This window comes from Ascaphus truei, assembly GCF_040206685.1.
Source record: "Ascaphus truei isolate aAscTru1 chromosome 3 unlocalized genomic scaffold, aAscTru1.hap1 SUPER_3_unloc_1, whole genome shotgun sequence".
In the NCBI taxonomy this organism is placed as follows: Eukaryota; Metazoa; Chordata; class Amphibia; order Anura; family Ascaphidae; genus Ascaphus; species Ascaphus truei.
This window is the reverse complement of record NW_027453821.1, coordinates 109,128-130,000: the sequence shown is the minus strand read 5'-3', so window position 1 is coordinate 130,000 and position 20,873 is coordinate 109,128. Positions and strand designations below refer to the sequence as shown.

At 51.2% G+C, this 20,873-nt stretch overlaps 1 protein-coding gene across 1 annotated transcript in view; it reads left to right on the top strand.

The window, feature by feature from the left end:
- Nucleotides 1–20,609, top strand: part of VPS28 (VPS28 subunit of ESCRT-I) — a 25,876-nt gene extending 5,267 nt beyond the window's left edge. The window contains exons 2-3 of the mRNA XM_075580507.1: nt 3,994–4,085; nt 20,260–20,609. Coding sequence (XP_075436622.1) covers nt 3,994–4,085; nt 20,260–20,377 — 210 coding nt within the window. The 3' untranslated portion in view covers nt 20,378–20,609. The remainder of the gene's footprint in view (nt 1–3,993; nt 4,086–20,259) is intronic.
- Nucleotides 20,610–20,873: the final 264 nt, after the last annotated feature.

The window sequence follows — 20,873 nt, the reverse complement described above, 5'->3', positions numbered from 1 at the left end:
CATGTCTCTGCCCGGCGTTATCACGCTCTTCATGTCTCTGCCCGGCGTTATCACGCTCTTCATGTCTCTGCCCGGCGTTATCACGCTCTTCATGTCTCTGCCCGGCGTTATCACGCTCTTCATGTCTCTGCCCGGCGTTATCGCGCTCTTCATGTCTCTGCCCGGCGTTATCACGCTCTTCATGTCTCTGCCCGGCGTTATCACGCTCTTCATGTCTCTGCCCGGCGTTATCACGCTCTTCATGTCTCTGCCCGGCGTTATCACGCTCTTCATGTCTCTGCCCGGCGTTATCACGCTCTTCATGTCTCTGCCCGGCGTTATCGCGCTCTTTGTCTCTGCCCGGCGTTATCACGCTCTTCATGTCTCTGCCCGGCGTTATCGCGCTCTTCATGTCTCTGCCCGGCGTTATCACGCTCTTCATGTCTCTGCCCGGCGTTATCACGCTCTTCATGTCTCTGCCCGGCGTTATCACGCTCTTCATGTCTCTGCCCGGCGTTATCACGCTCTTCATGTTTCTGCCCAGCGTTATCGCGCTCTTCATGTCTCTGCCCGGCGTTATCGCGCTCTTTGTCTCTGACCGGCGTTATCACGCTCTTCATGTCTCTGCCCGGCGTTATCGCGCTCTTCATGTCTCTGCCCGGCGTTATCACGCTCTTCATGTCTCTGCCCGGTGTTATCACGCTCTTCATGTCTCTGCCCGGCGTTATCGCGCTCTTCATGTCTCTGCTCGGCGTTATCGCGCTCTTCATGTCTCTGCCCGGCGTTATCACGCTCTTCATGTCTCTGCCCGGCGTTATCACGCTCTTCATGTCTCTGCCCGGCGTTATCGCGCTCTTCATGTCTCTGCCCGGCGTTATCGCGCTCTTCATGTCTCTGCCCGGCGTTATCACGCTCTTAATGTCTCTGCCCGGCGTTATCACGCTCTTCATGTCTCTGCCCGGCGTTATCGCGCTCTTCATGTCTCTGCCCGGCGTTATCGCGCTCTTTGTCTCTGCCCGGCGTTATCGCGCTCTTTGTCTCTGCCCAGCGTTATCGCGCTCTTCATGTCTCTGCCCGGCGTTATCACGCTCTTCATGTCTCTGCCCGGCGTTATCACGCTCTTCATGTCTCTGCCCGGCGTTATCGCGCTCTTCATGTCTCTGCCCGGCGTTATCGCACTCTTCATGTCTCTGCCCGGCGTTATCTCGCTCTTCATGTCTCTGCCCGGCGTTATCGCGCTCTTTGCCTCTGCCCGGCGTTATCACGCTCTTCATGTCTCTGCCCGGCGTTATCACGCTCTTCATGTCTCTGCCCGGCGTTATCACGCTCTTCATGTCTCTGCCCGGCGTTATCGCGCTCTTCATGTCTCTGCCCGGCGTTATCGCGCTCTTCATGTCTCTGCCCGGCGTTATCACGCTCTTCATGTCTCTGCCCGGCGTTATCACGCTCTTCAAGTCTCTGCCCGGCGTTATCGCGCTCTTCATGTCTCTGCCCGGCGTTATCACGCTCTTCATGTCTCTGCCCGGCGTTATCACGCTCTTCATGTCTCTGCCCGGCGTTATCACGCTCTTCATGTCTCTGCCCGGCGTTATCACGCTCTTCATGTCTCTGCCCGGCGTTATCACGCTCTTCATGTCTCTGCCCGGCGTTATCACGCTCTTCATGTCTCTGCCCGGCGTTATCGCGCTCTTTGTCTCTGACCGGCGTTATCACGCTCTTCATGTCTCTGCCCGGCGTTATCGCGCTCTTCATGTCTCTGCCCGGCGTTATCGCGCTCTTTGTCTCTGCCCGGCGTTATCACGCTCTTCATGTCTCTGCCCGGCGTTATCACGCTCTTCATGTCTCTGCCCGGCGTTATCGCGCTCTTTGTCTCTGCCCGGCGTTATCACGCTCTTCATGTCTCTGCCCGGCGTTATCACGCTCTTCATGTCTCTGCCCGGCGTTATCGCGCTCTTCATGTCTCTGCCTGACGTTATCGCGCTCTTCATGTCTCTGCCCGGCGTTATCGCGCTCTTCATGTCTCTGCCCGGCGTTATCACGCTCTTCATGTCTCTGCCCGGCGTTATCACGCTCTTCATGTCTCTGCCCGGCGTTATCACGCTCTTCATGTCTCTGCTCGGCGTTATCACGCTCTTCATGTCTCTGCTCGGCGTTATCGCGCTCTTTGTCTCTGCCCGGCGTTATCACGCTCTTCATGTCTCTGCCCGGCGTTATCGCGCTCTTTGTCTCTGCCCGGCGTTATCACGCTCTTCATGTCTCTGCCCGGCGTTATCACGCTCTTTGTCTCTGCCCGGCGTTATCGCGCTCTTCATGTCTCTGCCCGGCGTTATCACGCTCTTCATGTCTCTGCCCGGCGTTATCGCGCTCTTCATGTCTCTGCCCGGCGTTATCACGCTCTTCATGTCTCTGCCCGGCGTTATCACGCTCTTCATGTCTCTGCCCGGCGTTATCGCGCTCTTCATGTCTCTGCCCGGCGTTATCACGCTCTTCATGTCTCTGCCCGGCGTTATCACGCTCTTCATGTCTCTGCCCGGCGTTATCACGCTCTTCATGTCTCTGCCCGGCGTTATCACGCTCTTCATGTCTCTGCCCGGCGTTATCACGCTCTTCATGTCTCTGCCCGGCGTTATCACGCTCTTCATGTCTCTGCCCGGCGTTATCACGCTCTTCATGTCTCTGCCCGGCGTTATCACGCTCTTCATGTCTCTGCCCGGCGTTATCACGCTCTTCATGTCTCTGCCCGGCGTTATCACGCTCTTCATGTCTCTGCCCGGCGTCATCACGCTCTTCATGTCTCTGCCCGGCGTTATCACGCTCTTCATGTCTCTGCCCGGCGTTATCACGCTCTTCATGTCTCTGCCCGGCGTTATCTCACTCTTCATGTCTCTGCCCGGCGTTATCACGCTCTTTGTCTCTGCCCGGCGTTATCACTCTCTTCATGTCTCTGCCCGGCGTTATCACGCTCTTCATGTCTCTGCCCGGCGTTATCGCGCTCTTTGTCTCTGCCCGGCGTTATCACGCTCTTCATGTCTCTGCCCGGCGTTATCTCGCTCTTCATGTCTCTGCCCGGCGTTATCACACTCTTCATGTCTCTGCCCGGCGTTATCGCGCTCTTTGTCTCTGCCCGGCGTTATCGCGCTCTTTGTCTCTGCCCGGCGTTATCGCGCTCTTTGTCTCTGCCCGGCGTTATCGCGCTCTTTGTCTCTGCCCGGCGTTATCGCGCTCTTTTTCTCTGCCCGGCGTTATCACGCTCTTTGTCTCTGCCCGGCGTTATCACGCTCTTCATGTCTCTGCCCGGCGTTATCACGCTCTTCATGTCTCTGCCCGGCGTTATCACGCTCTTCATGTCTCTGCCTGGCGTTATCGCGCTCTTCATGTCTCTGCCCGGCGTTATCGCGCTCTTTGTCTCTGCCCGGCGTTATCGCGCTCTTTGTCTCTGCCCGGCGTTATCGCGCTCTTTGTCTCTGCCCGGCGTTATCGCGCTCTTTGTCTCTGCCCGGCGTTATCGCGCTCTTTGTCTCTGCCCGGCGTTATCGCGCTCTTTGTCTCTGCCCGGCGTTATCGCGCTCTTCATGTCTCTGCCCGGCGTTTTCGCGTTCTTTGTCTCTGCCCGGCGTTATCACGCTCTTTGTCTCTGCCCGGCGTTATCACGCTCTTTGTCTCTGCCCGGCGTTATCACGCTCTTTGTCTCTGCCCGGCGTTATCACGCTCTTTGTCTCTGCCCGGCGTTATCACGCTCTTTGTCTCTGCCCGGCGTTATCGCGCTCTTTGTCTCTGCCCGGCGTTATCGCGCTCTTTGTCTCTGCCCGGCGTTATCGCGCTCTTTGTCTCTGCCCGGCGTTATCGCGCTCTTTGTCTCTGCCCGGCGTTATCACGCTCTTTGTCTCTGCCCGGCGTTATCGCGCTCTTTGTCTCTGCCCGGCGTTATCGCGCTCTTTGTCTCTGCCCGGCGTTATCACGCTCTTTGTCTCTGCCCGGCGTTATCTCGCTTCACGCTTTGCTCTGCACTGACAGATCCAGCCTGACCTGCGAGAGTTGATGGAGACTATGAACAGGATGAGTCACCTCCCCCCGGACTTCGAGGGACGAGAGAAAGTCAGTCAGTGGTATGTGTCTAAGGATGACTCCTACGTTTCCCTCATTCTTGCGCTTCTCTCTCTCGTGCCCTGCGCTCTCCTCTATCGCGCTCTCCTCTATCTCAAATGCTCCCCTCTCTCTCGCGCACTCTTCATCTCTCCCACCTGCGCTAGCGCCCGCTCTCCCACCTGCGATAGCGCCCGCTCTCCCACCTGCGCTCGTGCCTGCTCTCCCCCCTGTGCTCGCGCCTGGTTACAGAAGCTCAGCAGTATCTCTGTGTGTGTCTCACACTCGCTCTCCTCTCTCTCAGGTTACAGAAGCTCAGCAGTATCTCTGTGTGTCTCTCACACTCGCTCTCCTCTCTCAGGTTACAGAAGCTCAGCAGTATCTCTGTGTGTCTCACACTCGCTCTCCTCTCTCTCAGGTTACAGAAGCTCAGCAGTATCTCTGTGTGTCTCACACTCGCTCTCCTCTCTCTCAGGTTACAGAAGCTCAGCAGTATCTCTGTGTGTGTCTCACACTCGCTCTCCTCTCTCTCAGGTTACAGAAGCTCAGCAGTATCTCTGTGTGTCTCACACTCGCTCTCCTCTCTCTCTCAGGTTACAGAAGCTCAGCAGTATCTCTGTGTGTGTCTCTCACACTCGCTCTCCTCTCTCTCAGGTTACAGAAGCTCAGCAGTATCTCTGTGTGTGTCTCACACTCGCTCTCCTCTCTCTCAGGTTACAGAAGCTCAGCAGTATCTCTGTGTGTCTCACACTCACTATCCTCTCTCAGGTTACAGAAGCTCAGCAGTATCTCTGTGTGTGTCTCACACTCGCTCTCCTCTCTCTCAGGTTACAGAAGCTCAGCAGTATCTCTGTGTGTGTCTCACACTCGCTCTCCTCTCTCTCAGGTTACAGAAGCTCAGCAGTATCTGTGTGTGTCTCACACTCGCTCTCCTCTCTCTCTCAGGTTACAGAAGCTCAGCAGTATCTCTGTGTGTGTCTCACACTCACTCTCCTCTCTCTCAGGTTACAGAAGCTCAGCAGTATCTCTGTGTGTGTCTCACACTCGCTCTCCTCTCTCTCAGGTTACAGAAGCTCAGCAGTATCTCTGTGTGTCTCACACTCGCTATCCTCTCTCTCAGGTTACAGAAGCTCAGCAGTATCTCTGTGTGTCTCACACTCACTCTCCTCTCTCTCAGGTTACAGAAGCTCAGCAGTATCTCTGTGTGTGTCTCACACTCGCTCTCCTCTCTCTCAGGTTACAGAAGCTCAGCAGTATCTGTGTGTGTCTCACACTCACTATCCTCTCTCTCTCAGGTTACAGAAGCTCAGCAGTATCTGTGTGTGTCTCACACTCACTCTCCTCTCTCTCTCAGGTTACAGAAGCTCAGCAGTATCTCTGTGTGACTCACACTCGCTCTCCTCTCTCTCAGGTTACAGAAGCTCAGCAGTATCTCTGTGTGTGTCTCACACTCGCTCTCCTCTCTCTCAGGTTACAGAAGCTCAGCAGTATCTCTGTGTGTCTCACACTCACTCTCCTCTCTCTCAGGTTACAGAAGCTCAGCAGTATCTCTGTGTGTGTCTCACACTCGCTCTCCTCTCTCTCTCAGGTTACAGAAGCTCAGCAGTATCTCTGTGTGTGTCTCTCACACTCGCTCTCTCTCAGGTTACAGAAGCTCAGCAGTATCTCTGTGTGTCTCACACTCGCTCTCCTCTCTCTCAGGTTACAGAAGCTCAGCAGTATCTCTGTGTGTGACTCACACTCACTATCCTCTCTCAGGTTACAGAAGCTCAGCAGTATCTCTGTGTGTGTCTCTCACACTCGCTCTCTCTCAGGTTACAGAAGCTCAGCAGTATCTCTGTGTGTCTCACACTCGCTCTCCTCTCTCTCAGGTTACAGAAGCTCAGCAGTATCTCTGTGTGTGACTCACACTCACTATCCTCTCTCAGGTTACAGAAGCTCAGCAGTATCTCTGTGTGTGTCTCACACTCGCTCTCCTCTCTCTCAGGTTACAGAAGCTCAGCAGTATCTGTGTGTGTCTCACACTCACTATCCTCTCTCTCAGGTTACAGAAGCTCAGCAGTATCTGTGTGTGTCTCACACTCACTATCCTCTCTCAGGTTACAGAAGCTCAGCAGTATCTGTGTGTGTCTCACACTCGCTCTCCTCTCTCTCAGGTTACAGAAGCTCAGCAGTATCTCTGTGTCTCACACTCGCTCTCCTCTCTCTCTCAGGTTACAGAAGCTCAGCAGTATCTCTGTGTGACTCACACTCGCTCTCCTCTCTCTCTCAGGTTACAGAAGCTCAGCAGTATCTGTGTGTCTCTCACACTCGCTCTCCTCTCTCTCAGGTTACAGAAGCTCAGCAGTATCTCTGTGTGACTCACACTCACTCTCCTCTCTCTCTCAGGTTACAGAAGCTCAGCAGTATCTCTGTGTGTGACTCACACTCACTCTCCTCTCTCTCAGGTTACAGAAGCTCAGCAGTATCTCTGTGTGTGTCTCACACTCGCTCTCCTCTCTCTCAGGTTACAGAAGCTCAGCAGTATCTCTGTGTGTGTCTCACACTCGCTCTCCTCTCTCTCAGGTTACAGAAGCTCAGCAGTATCTCTGTGTGTGTCTCACACTCACTATCCTCTCTCTCAGGTTACAGAAGCTCAGCAGTATCTGTGTGTGTCTCACACTCACTATCCTCTCTCTCAGGTTACAGAAGCTCAGCAGTATCTCTGTGTGACTCACACTCACTCTCCTCTCTCTCTCAGGTTACAGAAGCTCAGCAGTATCTCTGTGTGTGTCTCACACTCGCTCTCCTCTCTCTCTCTCAGGTTACAGAAGCTCAGCAGTATCTCTGTGTGTGTCTCACACTCGCTCTCCTCTCTCTCTCAGGTTACAGAAGCTCAGCAGTATCTGTGTGTGTCTCACACTCACTATCCTCTCTCTCAGGTTACAGAAGCTCAGCAGTATCTCTGTGTGACTCACACTCACTCTCCTCTCTCTCTCAGGTTACAGAAGCTCAGCAGTATCTCTGTGTGTGTCTCACACTCGCTCTCCTCTCTCTCTCTCAGGTTACAGAAGCTCAGCAGTATCTCTGTGTGTGTCTCACACCCGCTCTCCTCTCTCTCAGGTTACAGAAGCTCAGCAGTATCTCTGTGTGTCTCACACTCGCTCTCCTCTCTCTCTCAGGTTACAGAAGCTCAGCAGTATCTCTGTGTGACTCACACTCACACTCGCCTCTCTCTCTCAGGTTACAGAAGCTCAGCAGTATCTCTGTGTGACTCACACTCACTCTCCTCTCTCTCTCAGGTTACAGAAGCTCAGCAGTATCTCTGTGTGTGTCTCACACTCACTCTCCTCTCTCTCTCAGGTTACAGAAGCTCAGCAGTATCTCTGTGTGTGTCTCACACTCGTTCTCCTCTCTCTCTCAGGTTACAGAAGCTCAGCAGTATCTCTGTGTGTCTCACACTCGCTCTCCTCTCTCTCACGTTACAGAAGCTCAGCAGTATCTCTGTGTGTGTCTCACACTCGCTCTCCTCTCTCTCACGTTACAGAAGCTCAGCAGTATCTCTGTGTGTGTCTCACACCCGCTCTCCTCTCTCAGGTTACAGAAGCTCAGCAGTATCTCTGTGTGTGTCTCACACTCGCTCTCCTCTCTCAGGTTACAGAAGCTCAGCAGTATCTCTGTGTGTGTCTCACACTCACTATCCTCTCTCTCTGGTTACAGAAGCTCAGCAGTATCTCTGTGTGTGTCTCACACTCACTATCCTCTCTCTCTCTGGTTACAGAAGCTCAGCAGTATCTCTGTGTGTGTCTCACACTCACTATCCTCTCTCTCTCTCTCTCTCAGGTTACAGAAGCTCAGCAGTATCTCTGTGTGTGTCTCACACTCACTATCCTCTCTCTCAGGTTACAGAAGCTCAGCAGTATCTCTCTGTGTCTCACACTCTCACTATCCTCTCTCTCTCTCTCAGGTTACAGAAGCTCAGCATTATCTCTGTGTGTGTCTCACACTCACTATCCTCTCTCTCTCAGGTTACAGAAGCTCAGCATTATCTCTGTGTGTCTCTCACACTCGCTCTCCTCTCTCTCTCAGGTTACAGAAGCTCAGCATTATCTCTGTGTGTCTCTCACACTCGCTCTCCTCTCTCTCTCAGGTTACAGAAGCTCAGCAGTATCTCTGTGTGTCTCACACTCGCTCTCTCTCTCTCTCAGGTTACAGAAGCTCAGCAGTATCTCTGTGTGTGTCTCACACTCGCTCTCCTCTCTCTCAGGTTACAGAAGCTCAGCATTATCTCTGTGTGTCTCACACTCTTTCTCCTCTCTCTGGTTACAGAAGCTCAGCAGTATCTCTGTGTGTGTCTCACACTCACTATCCTATCTCTCTCTCAGGTTACAGAAGCTCAGCAGTATCTCTGTGTGTGTCTCACACTCGCTCTCCTCTCTCAGGTTACAGAAGCTCAGCAGTATCTGTGTGTCTCACACTCGCTCTCCTCTCTCTCAGGTTACAGAAGCTCAGCAGTATCTCTGTGTGTGTCTCACACTCACTATCCTCTCTGTCAGGTTTCAGAAGCTCAGCAGTATCTGTGTGTGTCTCACACTCACTATCCTCTCTCTCTCAGGTTACAGAAGCTCAGCAGTATCTCTGTGTGTCTCTCACACTCGCTCTCTCTCTCAGGTTACAGAAGCTCAGCAGTATCTCTGTGTGTGTCTCACACTCGCTCTCCTCTCTCTCAGGTTACAGAAGCTCAGCAGTATCTCTGTGTGTGTCTCACACTCGCTCTCCTCTCTCTCTCAGGTTACAGAAGCTCAGCAGTATCTGTGTGTCTCTCACACTCGCTCTCCTCTCTCTCTCAGGTTACAGAAGCTCAGCAGTATCTCTGTGTGTGTCTCTCACACTCGCTCTCTCTCAGGTTACAGAAGCTCAGCAGTATCTATGTGTTTGTCTCACACTCGCTCTCCTCTCTCTCAGGTTACAGAAGCTCAGCAGTATCTCTGTGTGTCTCACACTCACTCTCCTCTCTCTCAGGTTACAGAAGCTCAGCAGTATCTCTGTGTGTCTCACACTCGCTCTCCTCTCTCTCAGGTTACAGAAGCTCAGCAGTATCTCTGTGTGTGTCTCACACTCGCTCTCCTCTCTCTCAGGTTACAGAAGCTCAGCAGTATCTCTGTGTGTCTCACACCCGCTCTCCTCTCTCTCAGGTTACAGAAGCTCAGCAGTATCTCTGTGTGTGTCTCACACTCGCTCTCCTCTCTCAGGTTACAGAAGCTCAGCAGTATCTCTGTGTGTCTCACACTCGCTCTCCTCTCTCTCACGTTACAGAAGCTCAGCAGTATCTCTGTGTGTGTCTCACACTCGCTCTCCTCTCTCTCTCAGGTTACAGAAGCTCAGCAGTATCTCTGTGTGTGTCTCACACTCGCTCTCCTCTCTCTCAGGTTACAGAAGCTCAGCAGTATCTCTGTGTGTGTCTCACACTCGCTCTCCTCTCTCTCAGGTTACAGAAGCTCAGCAGTATCTCTGTGTGTCTCACACTCGCTCTCCTCTCTCTCAGGTTACAGAAGCTCAGCAGTATCTGTGTGTCTCTCACACTCGCTATCCTCTCTCAGGTTACAGAAGCTCAGCAGTATCTGTGTGTGTCTCACACTCGCTCTCCTCTCTCTCAGGTTACAGAAGCTCAGCAGTATCTCTGTGTGTTTCTCACACTCGCTCTCTCTCTCAGGTTACAGAAGCTCAGCAGTATCTCTGTGTGTCTCACACTCGCTCTCCTCTCTCAGATTACAGAAGCTCATCAGTATCTCTGTGTGTGTCTCACACTCGCTCTCCTCTCTCTCTCTCAGATTACAGAAGCTCATCAGTATCTCTGTGTGTGTCTCACACTCGCTCTCCTCTCTCTCAGGTTACAGAAGCTCAGCAGTATCTCTGTGTGTCTCACACTCGCTCTCCTCTCTCTCAGGTTACAGAAGCTCAGCAGTATCTGTGTGTCTCTCACACTCGCTATCCTCTCTCAGGTTACAGAAGCTCAGCAGTATCTCTGTGTGTCTCACACTCGCTCTCCTCTCTCTCTCAGGTTACAGAAGCTCAGCAGTATCTCTGTGTGTGTCTCACACTCGCTTTCCTCTCTCTCAGGTTACAGAAGCTCAGCAGTATCTCTGTGTGTCTCACACTCGCTCTCCTCTCTCTCTCAGGTTACAGAAGCTCAGCTGTATCTCTGTGTCTCACACTCGCTCTCCTCTCTCTCTCTCAGGTTACAGAAGCTCAGCAGTATCTCTGTGTGTGTCTCACACTCACTATCCTCTCTGTCAGGTTTCAGAAGCTCAGCAGTATCTGTGTGTGTCTCACACTCACTATCCTCTCTCTCTCAGGTTACAGAAGCTCAGCAGTATCTGTGTGTGTCTCACACTCACTATCCTCTCTCTCTCAGGTTACAGAAGCTCAGCAGTATCTCTGTGTGTCTCTCACACTCGCTCTCTCTCTCAGGTTACAGAAGCTCAGCAGTATCTCTGTGTGTGTCTCACACTCGCTCTCCTCTCTCTCAGGTTACAGAAGCTCAGCAGTATCTCTGTGTGTGTCTCACACTCGCTCTCCTCTCTCTCTCAGGTTACAGAAGCTCAGCAGTATCTGTGTGTGTCTCACACTCGCTCTCCTCTCTCTCTCAGGTTACAGAAGCTCAGCAGTATCTCTGTGTGTGTGTCTCACACTCGCTCTCTCAGGTTACAGAAGCTCAGCAGTATCTCTGTGTGTGTCTCTCACACTCGCTCTCTCTCAGGTTACAGAAGCTCAGCAGTATCTCTGTGTGTGTCTCACACTCGCTCTCCTCTCTCTCAGGTTACAGAAGCTCAGCAGTATCTCTGTGTGTGTCTCACACTCACTCTCCTCTCTCTCAGGTTACAGAAGCTCAGCAGTATCTCTGTGTGACTCACACTCGCTCTCCTCTCTCTCAGGTTACAGAAGCTCAGCAGTATCTCTGTGTGTGTCTCACACCCGCTCTCCTCTCTCAGGTTACAGAAGCTCAGCAGTATCTCTGTGTGTTTCTCACACTCGCTCTCTCTCTCTCTCAGGTTACAGAAGCTCAGCAGTATCTCTGTGTGTCTCACACTCGCTCTCCTCTCTCAGATTACAGAAGCTCATCAGTATCTCTGTGTGTGTCTCACACTCGCTCTCCTCTCTCTCAGGTTACAGAAGCTCAGCAGTATCTCTGTGTGTCTCACACTCGCTCTCCTCTCTCTCAGGTTACAGAAGCTCAGCAGTATCTCTGTGTGTGTCTCACACTCGCTATCCTCTCTCAGGTTACAGAAGCTCAGCAGTATCTGTGTGTGTGTCTCACACTCGCTCTCCTCTCTCTCAGGTTACAGAAGCTCAGCAGTATCTCTGTGTGTCTCACACTCGCTCTCCTCTCTCTCAGGTTACAAAAGCTCAGCAGTATCTCTGTGTGTCTCACACTCGCTATCCTCTCTCAGGTTACAGAAGCTCAGCAGTATCTCTGTGTGTGTCTCACACTCGCTCTCCTCTCTCTCTCAGGTTACAGAAGCTCAGCAGTATCTCTGTGTGTCTCTCACACTCGCTCTCCTCTCTCTCAGGTTACAGAAGCTCAGCAGTATCTCTGTGTGTGTCTCACACTCGCTCTTCTCTCTCTCTCAGGTTACAGAAGCTCAGCAGTATCTCTGTGTGTGTCTCACACTCGCTCTCCTCTCTCTCTCAGGTTACAGAAGCTCAGCAGTATCTCTGTGTGTGTCTCACACTCGCTCTCCTCTCTCTCTCAGGTTACAGAAGCTCAGCAGTATCTCTGTGTGTGTCTCACACTCGCTCTCCTCTCTCTCTCAGGTTACAGAAGCTCAGCAGTATCTCTGTGTGTGTCTCACACTCGCTTTCCTCTCTCTCAGGTTACAGAAGCTCAGCAGTATCTCTGTGTGTGTCTCACACTCGCTCTTCTCTCTCTCTCAGGTTACAGAAGCTCAGCAGTATCTCTGTGTGTGTCTCACACTCGCTCTCCTCTCTCTCTCAGGTTACAGAAGCTCAGCAGTATCTCTGTGTGTCTCACACTCGCTCTCCTCTCTCTCTCAGGTTACAGAAGCTCAGCAGTATCTCTGTGTGTGTCTCACACTCACTATCCTCTCTCTCAGGTTACAGAAGCTCAGCAGTATCTCTGTGTGTGTCTCACACTCGCTCTCCTCTCTCTCAGGTTACAGAAGCTCAGCAGTATCTCTGTGTGTCTCACACTCGCTATCCTCTCTCTCAGGTTACAGAAGCTCAGCAGTATCTCTGTGTGTCTCACACTCGCTCTCCTCTCTCTCTCTCAGGTTACAGAAGCTCAGCAGTATCTCTGTGTGTGTCTCACACTCGCTCTCCTCTCTCTCTCAGGTTACAGAAGCTCAGCAGTATCTCTGTGTGTGTCTCACACTCGCTCTCCTCTCTCTCTCAGGTTACAGAAGCTCAGCAGTATCTCTGTGTGTGTCTCACACTCACTATCCTCTCTCTCAGGTTACAGAAGCTCAGCAGTATCTCTGTGTGTCTCACACTCGCTCTCCTCTCTCTCTCAGGTTACAGAAGCTCAGCTGTATCTCTGTGTCTCACACTCGCTCTCCTCTCTCTCTCTCAGGTTACAGAAGCTCAGCAGTATCTCTGTGTGTGTCTCACACTCACTATCCTCTCTGTCAGGTTTCAGAAGCTCAGCAGTATCTGTGTGTGTCTCACACTCACTATCCTCTCTCTCTCAGGTTACAGAAGCTCAGCAGTATCTCTGTGTGTGTCTCACACTCGCTTTCCTCTCTCTCAGGTTACAGAAGCTCAGCAGTATCTCTGTGTGTCTCACACTCGCTCTCCTCTCTCTCTCAGGTTACAGAAGCTCAGCTGTATCTCTGTGTCTCACACTCGCTCTCCTCTCTCTCTCTCAGGTTACAGAAGCTCAGCAGTATCTCTGTGTGTGTCTCACACTCACTATCCTCTCTGTCAGGTTTCAGAAGCTCAGCAGTATCTGTGTGTGTCTCACACTCACTATCCTCTCTCTCTCAGGTTACAGAAGCTCAGCAGTATCTGTGTGTGTCTCACACTCACTATCCTCTCTCTCTCAGGTTACAGAAGCTCAGCAGTATCTCTGTGTGTCTCTCACACTCGCTCTCTCTCTCAGGTTACAGAAGCTCAGCAGTATCTCTGTGTGTGTCTCACACTCACTCTCCTCTCTCTCAGGTTACAGAAGCTCAGCAGTATCTCTGTGTGTGTCTCACACTCGCTCTCCTCTCTCTCTCAGGTTACAGAAGCTCAGCAGTATCTGTGTGTGTCTCACACTCGCTCTCCTCTCTCTCTCAGGTTACAGAAGCTCAGCAGTATCTCTGTGTGTGTGTCTCACACTCGCTCTCTCAGGTTACAGAAGCTCAGCAGTATCTCTGTGTGTGTCTCTCACACTCGCTCTCTCTCAGGTTACAGAAGCTCAGCAGTATCTCTGTGTGTGTCTCACACTCGCTCTCCTCTCTCTCAGGTTACAGAAGCTCAGCAGTATCTCTGTGTGTGTCTCACACTCACTCTCCTCTCTCTCAGGTTACAGAAGCTCAGCAGTATCTCTGTGTGACTCACACTCGCTCTCCTCTCTCTCAGGTTACAGAAGCTCAGCAGTATCTCTGTGTGTCTCACACCCGCTCTCCTCTCTCAGGTTACAGAAGCTCAGCAGTATCTCTGTGTGTTTCTCACACTCGCTCTCTCTCTCTCTCAGGTTACAGAAGCTCAGCAGTATCTCTGTGTGTGTCTCACACTCACTATCCTCTCTCTCAGGTTACAGAAGCTCAGCAGTATCTCTGTGTGTCTCTCACACTCGCTATCCTCTCTCAGGTTACAGAAGCTCAGCAGTATCTCTGTGTGTCTCACACTCGCTCTCCTCTCTCAGATTACAGAAGCTCATCAGTATCTCTGTGTGTGTCTCACACTCGCTCTCCTCTCTCTCAGGTTACAGAAGCTCAGCAGTATCTGTGTGTGTCTCACACTCGCTCTCCTCTCTCTCAGGTTACAGAAGCTCAGCAGTATCTCTGTGTGTGTCTCACACTCGCTATCCTCTCTCAGGTTACAGAAGCTCAGCAGTATCTGTGTGTGTGTCTCACACTCGCTCTCCTCTCTCTCAGGTTACAAAAGCTCAGCAGTATCTCTGTGTGTCTCACACTCGCTCTCCTCTCTCTCAGGTTACAGAAGCTCAGCAGTATCTCTGTGTGTCTCACACTCGCTCTCCTCTCTCTCAGGTTACAAAAGCTCAGCAGTATCTCTGTGTGTCTCACACTCGCTCTCCTCTCTCTCAGGTTACAGAAGCTCAGCAGTATCTCTGTGTGTCTCACACTCGCTCTCCTCTCTCTCAGGTTACAGAAGCTCAGCAGTATCTCTGTGTGTCTCACACTCGCTCTCCTCTCTCTCAGGTTACAAAAGCTCAGCAGTATCTCTGTGTGTCTCACACTCGCTATCCTCTCTCAGGTTACAGAAGCTCAGCAGTATCTCTGTGTGTGTCTCACACTCGCTCTCCTCTCTCTCTCAGGTTACAGAAGCTCAGCAGTATCTCTGTGTGTCTCTCACACTCGCTATCCTCTCTCAGGTTACAGAAGCTCAGCAGTATCTGTGTGTCTCTCACACTCGCTATCCTCTCTCAGGTTACAGAAGCTCAGCAGTATCTCTGTGTGTGTCTCACACTCGCTCTCCTCTCTCTCAGGTTACAGAAGCTCAGCAGTATCTCTGTGTGTCTCACACTCGCTCTCCTCTCTCTCAGGTTACAAAAGCTCCAGTATCTCTGTGTGTGTCTCACACTCGCTCTCCTCTCTCTCTCAGGTTACAGAAGCTCAGCAGTATCTCTGTGTGTGTCTCACACTCACTATCCTCTCTCTCAGGTTACAGAAGCTCAGCAGTATCTCTGTGTGTCTCACACCCGCTCTCCTCTCTCAGGTTACAGAAGCTCAGCAGTATCTGTGTGTCTCTCACACTCGCTATCCTCTCTCAGGTTACAGAAGCTCAGCAGTATCTCTGTGTGTGTCTCACACTCGCTCTCCTCTCTCTCTCAGGTTACAGAAGCTCAGCAGTATCTGTGTGTGTCTCACACTCGCTCTCCTCTCTCTCTCAGGTTACAGAAGCTCAGCAGTATCTGTGTGTGTCTCACACTCGCTCTCCTCTCTCTCTCAGGTTACAGAAGCTCAGCAGTATCTCTGTGTGTGTCTCACACTCGCTCTCCTCTCTCTCTCAGGTTACAGAAGCTCAGCAGTATCTCTGTGTGTGTCTCACACTCGCTTTCCTCTCTCTCAGGTTACAGAAGCTCAGCAGTATCTCTGTGTGTGTCTCACACTCGCTCTTCTCTCTCTCTCAGGTTACAGAAGCTCAGCAGTATCTCTGTGTGTGTCTCACACTCGCTCTCCTCTCTCTCTCAGGTTACAGAAGCTCAGCAGTATCTCTGTGTGTGTCTCACACTCACTATCCTCTCTCTCTCAGGTTACAGAAGCTCAGCAGTATCTCTGTGTGTCTCACACTCGCTCTCCTCTCTCTCTCAGGTTACAGAAGCTCAGCAGTATCTCTGTGTGTGTCTCACACTCACTATCCTCTCTCTCAGGTTACAGAAGCTCAGCAGTATCTCTGTGTGTGTCTCACACTCGCTCTCCTCTCTCTCAGGTTACAGAAGCTCAGCAGTATCTCTGTGTGTCTCACACTCGCTATCCTCTCTCTCAGGTTACAGAAGCTCAGCAGTATCTCTGTGTGTCTCACACTCGCTCTCCTCTCTCTCTCTCAGGTTACAGAAGCTCAGCAGTATCTCTGTGTGTGTCTCACACTCGCTCTCCTCTCTCTCTCAGGTTACAGAAGCTCAGCAGTATCTCTGTGTGTGTCTCACACTCGCTCTCCTCTCTCTCTCAGGTTACAGAAGCTCAGCAGTATCTCTGTGTGTGTCTCACACTCACTATCCTCTCTCTCAGGTTACAGAAGCTCAGCAGTATCTCTGTGTGTGTCTCACACTCGCTCTCCTCTCTCTCAGGTTACAGAAGCTCAGCAGTATCTCTGTGTGTCTCACACTCGCTATCCTCTCTCTCAGGTTACAGAAGCTCAGCAGTATCTCTGTGTGTGTCTCACACTCGCTTTCCTCTCTCTCAGGTTACAGAAGCTCAGCAGTATCTCTGTGTGTCTCACACCCGCTCTCCTCTCTCAGGTTACAGAAGCTCAGCAGTATCTCTGTGTGTCTCACACTCGCTATCCTCTCTCTCAGGTTACAGAAGCTCAGCAGTATCTCTGTGTGTCTCACACTCGCTCTCCTCTCTCTCTCAGGTTACAGAAGCTCAGCAGTATCTCTGTGTGTCTCACACTCGCTCTCCTCTCTCTCTCTCAGGTTACAGAAGCTCAGCAGTATCTCTGTGTGTGTCTCACACTCGCTCTCTCTCTCTCAGGTTACAGAAGCTCAGCAGTATCTCTGTGTGTCTCACACTCGCTCTCCTCTCTCTCAGGTTACAGAAGCTCAGCAGTATCTCTGTGTGTCTCACACTCACTATCCTCTCTCTCAGGTTACAGAAGCTCAGCAGTATCTCTGTGTGTCTCACACTCGCTATCCTCTCTCTCAGGTTACAGAAGCTCAGCAGTATCTCTGTGTGTCTCACACTCACTCTCCTCTCTCTCAGGTTACAGAAGCTCAGCAGTATCTCTGTGTGTGTCTCACACTCGCTCTCCTCTCTCTCAGGTTACAGAAGCTCAGCAGTATCTGTGTGTGTCTCACACTCACTATCCTCTCTCTCTCAGGTTACAGAAGCTCAGCAGTATCTGTGTGTGTCTCACACTCACTCTCCTCTCTCTCTCAGGTTACAGAAGCTCAGCAGTATCTCTGTGTGTGTCTCACACTCTCCTCTCTCTCTCAGGTTACAGAAGCTCAGCAGTATCTCTGTGTGTCTCACACTCGCTCTCCTCTCTCTCTCTTAGGTTACAGAAGCTCAGCAGTATCTCTGTGTGTGTCTCACACTCGCTCTCCTCTCTCTCAGGTTACAGAAGCTCAGCAGTATCTCTGTGTGTGTCTCACACTCGCTCTCCTCTCTCTCAGGTTACAGAAGCTCAGCAGTATCTCTGTGTGTGTCTCACACTCGCTCTTCTCTCTCTCTCAGGTTACAGAAGCTCAGCAGTATCTCTGTGTGTGTCTCACACTCGCTCTCCTCTCTCTCTCAGGTTACAGAAGCTCAGCAGTATCTCTGTGTGTGTCTCACACTCGCTCTCCTCTCTCTCTCAGGTTACAGAAGCTCAGCAGTATCTCTGTGTGTCTCTCACACTCGTTCTCCTCTCTCTCTCAGGTTACAGAAGCTCAGCAGTATCTCTGTGTCTCACACTCGCTTTCCTCTCTCTCAGGTTACAGAAGCTCAGCAGTATCTCTGTGTGTGTCTCACACTCGCTCTTCTCTCTCTCTCAGGTTACAGAAGCTCAGCAGTATCTCTGTGTGTGTCTCACACTCGCTCTCCTCTCTCTCTCAGGTTACAGAAGCTCAGCAGTATCTCTGTGTGTCTCTCACACTCGTTCTCCTCTCTCTCTCAGGTTACAGAAGCTCAGCAGTATCTGTGTGTGTCTCACACTCGCTCTCCTCTCTCTCTCAGGTTACAGAAGCTCAGCAGTATCTCTGTGTGTGTCTCACACTCACTATCCTCTCTCTCAGGTTACAGAAGCTCAGCAGTATCTCTGTGTGTGTCTCACACTCGCTCTCCTCTCTCTCAGGTTACAGAAGCTCAGCAGTATCTCTGTGTGTGTCTCACACTCACTATCCTCTCACTCTCAGGTTACAGAAGCTCAGCAGTATCTCTGTGTGTGTCTCACACTCACTATCCTCTCTCTCAGGTTACAGAAGCTCAGCAGTATCTCTGTGTGTCTCACACTCGCTCTCCTCTCTCTCAGGTTACAGAAGCTCAGCAGTATATCTGTGTGTGACTCACACTCGCTCTCCTCTCTCTCAGGTTACAGAAGCTCAGCAGTATCTCTGTGTGTGTCTCACACTCGCTCTCTCTCTCTCAGGTTACAGAAGCTCAGCAGTATCTGTGTGTGTCTCACACTCGCTCTCCTCTCTCTCAGGTTACAGAAGCTCAGCAGTATCTCTGTGTGTCTCACACTCGCTCTCCTCTCTCTCAGGTTACAGAAGCTCAGCAGTATCTCTGTGTGTCTCACACTCGCTCTCCTCTCTCTCTCAGGTTACAGAAGCTCAGCAGTATCTCTGTGTGTGTCTCACACTCGCTCTCCTCTCTCTCAGGTTACAGAAGCTCAGCAGTATCTCTGTGTGTGTCTCACACTCGCTCTCCTCTCTCTCAGGTTACAGAAGCTCAGCAGTATCTGTGTGTGTCTCACACTCGCTCTCCTCTCTCTCTCAGGTTACAGAAGCTCAGCAGTATCTCTGTGTGTGTCTCACACTCACTCTCCTCTCTCTCAGGTTACAGAAGCTCAGCAGTATCTCTGTGTGTGTCTCACACTCGCTCTCCTCTCTCTCAGGTTACAGAAGCTCAGCAGTATCTCTGTGTGTCTCACACTCGCTCTCCTCTCTCTCAGGTTACAGAAGCTCAGCAGTATCTCTGTGTGTGTCTCACACTCGCTCTCCTCTCTCTCAGGTTACAGAAGCTCAGCAGTATCTCTGTGTGTGTCTCACACTCGCTCTCCTCTCTCTCTCAGGTTACAGAAGCTCAGCAGTATCTCTGTGTGTGTCTCACACTCACTATCCTCTCTCAGGTTACAGTAGCTCAGCAGTATCTCTGTGTCTCACACTCGCTCTCCTCTCTCTCTCAGGTTACAGAAGCTCAGCAGTATCTCTGTGTGTGTCTCACACTCGCTCTCCTCTCTCTCAGGTTACAGAAGCTCAGCAGTATCTCTGTGTGTCTCACACTCGCTCTCCTCTCTCTCAGGTTACAGAAGCTCAGCAGTATCTCTGTGTGTGTCTCACACTCGCTCTCCTCTCTCTCAGGTTACAGAAGCTCAGCAGTATCTCTGTGTGTGTCTCACACTCGCTCTTCTCTCTCTCTCAGGTTACAGAAGCTCAGCAGTATCTCTGTGTGTGTCTCACACTCGCTCTCCTCTCTCTCTCAGGTTACAGAAGCTCAGCAGTATCTCTGTGTGTGTCTCACACTCGCTCTCCTCTCTCTCAGGTTACAGAAGCTCAGCAGTATCTCTGTGTGTGTCTCACACTCACTATCCTCTCTCTCTCAGGTTACAGAAGCTCAGCAGTATCTCTGTGTGTCTCACACTCGCTCTCCTCTCTCTCTCAGGTTACAGAAGCTCAGCAGTATCTCTGTGTGTGTCTCACACTCACTATCCTCTCTCTCAGGTTACAGAAGCTCAGCAGTATCTCTGTGTGTCTCACACTCGCTATCCTCTCTCTCAGGTTACAGAAGCTCAGCAGTATCTCTGTGTGTCTCACACTCGCTCTCCTCTCTCTCTCAGGTTACAGAAGCTCAGCAGTATCTCTGTGTGTGTCTCACACTCACTATCCTCTCTCTCTCAGGTTACAGTAGCTCAGCAGTATCTCTGTGTCTCACACTCGCTCTCCTCTCTCTCTCAGGTTACAGAAGCTCAGCAGTATCTCTGTGTGTGTCTCACACTCGCTCTCCTCTCTCTCAGGTTACAGAAGCTCAGCAGTATCTCTGTGTGTGTCTCACACTCGCTCTCCTCTCTCTCAGGTTACAGAAGCTCAGCAGTATCTCTGTGTGTGTCTCACACTCACTCTCCTCTCTCTCTCAGGTTACAGAAGCTCAGCAGTATCTCTGTGTGTGTCTCACACTCGCTCTCCTCTCTCTCAGGTTACAGAAGCTCAGCAGTATCTCTGTGTGTGTCTCACACTCACTATCCTCTCTCTGTTTACAGAAGCTCAGCAGTATCTCTGTGTGTCTCACACTCGCTCTCCTCTCTCTCTCAGGTTACAGAAGCTCAGCAGTATCTCTGTGTGTGTCTCACACTCGCTCTCCTCTCTCTCAGTTTACAGAAGCTCAGCAGTATCTCTGTGTGTGTCTCACACTCGCTCTCCTCTCTCTCAGGTTACAGAAGCTCAGCAGTATCTCTGTGTGTGTCTCACACTCACTCTCCTCTCTCTCTCAGGTTACAGAAGCTCAGCAGTATCTCTGTGTGTGTCTCACACTCGCTCTCCTCTCTCTCAGGTTACAGAAGCTCAGCAGTATCTCTGTGTGTGTCTCACACTCGCTCTCCTCTCTCTCTCAGGTTACAGAAGCTCAGCAGTATCTCTGTGTGTGTCTCACACTCGCTCTCCTCTCTCTCTCTCAGGTTACAGAAGCTCAGCAGTATGTCAGCCTCTGATGAACTGGATGACTCTCAAGTCCGACAGATGCTGTTTGATCTGGAATCTGCATACAACGCCTTCAACCGTTTCTTGCATTCCTAACAGCTCCTAATTCCCACCACTTCCCCTTCCCCAATACTGCAGCCCCTTGAAAGCTCTGCCTGCCCCTGTCCCTCTGATACACAGTGTAATAAAATGTAATATAAAGGAGGGGATTAAGAGAGCCCTGTCTGTTGTCTGTTTTCCATAACTCTTTCTATTTCTCCCCTGATCACGGTGTTTATATCTTCTGTTCTCTGTTTAAAAATTAAATAAAGAATAAGAGGATAAAGAATGTGTTCAATGTACAGTAACTAAAAGAAAGATCTTGTGTATGACATTGAGCCGAGTACCTGCGCTGTGTAACCATGAAGAATAACAGACTGTGCAACATTAAATCCCAGTAGTCCTAAATCACAAAGTCTGAGTGTGTGGAGCCCAAAGCAATTGTCCTCCATTAGTAGCATGTGATCCAGGCTGAAATTGTGGTTGTCCTGTACAGTGATGAGAAACCGCTGCGTCACTGTTCACAGACACCAGTATTGTATGTCTTTATTTA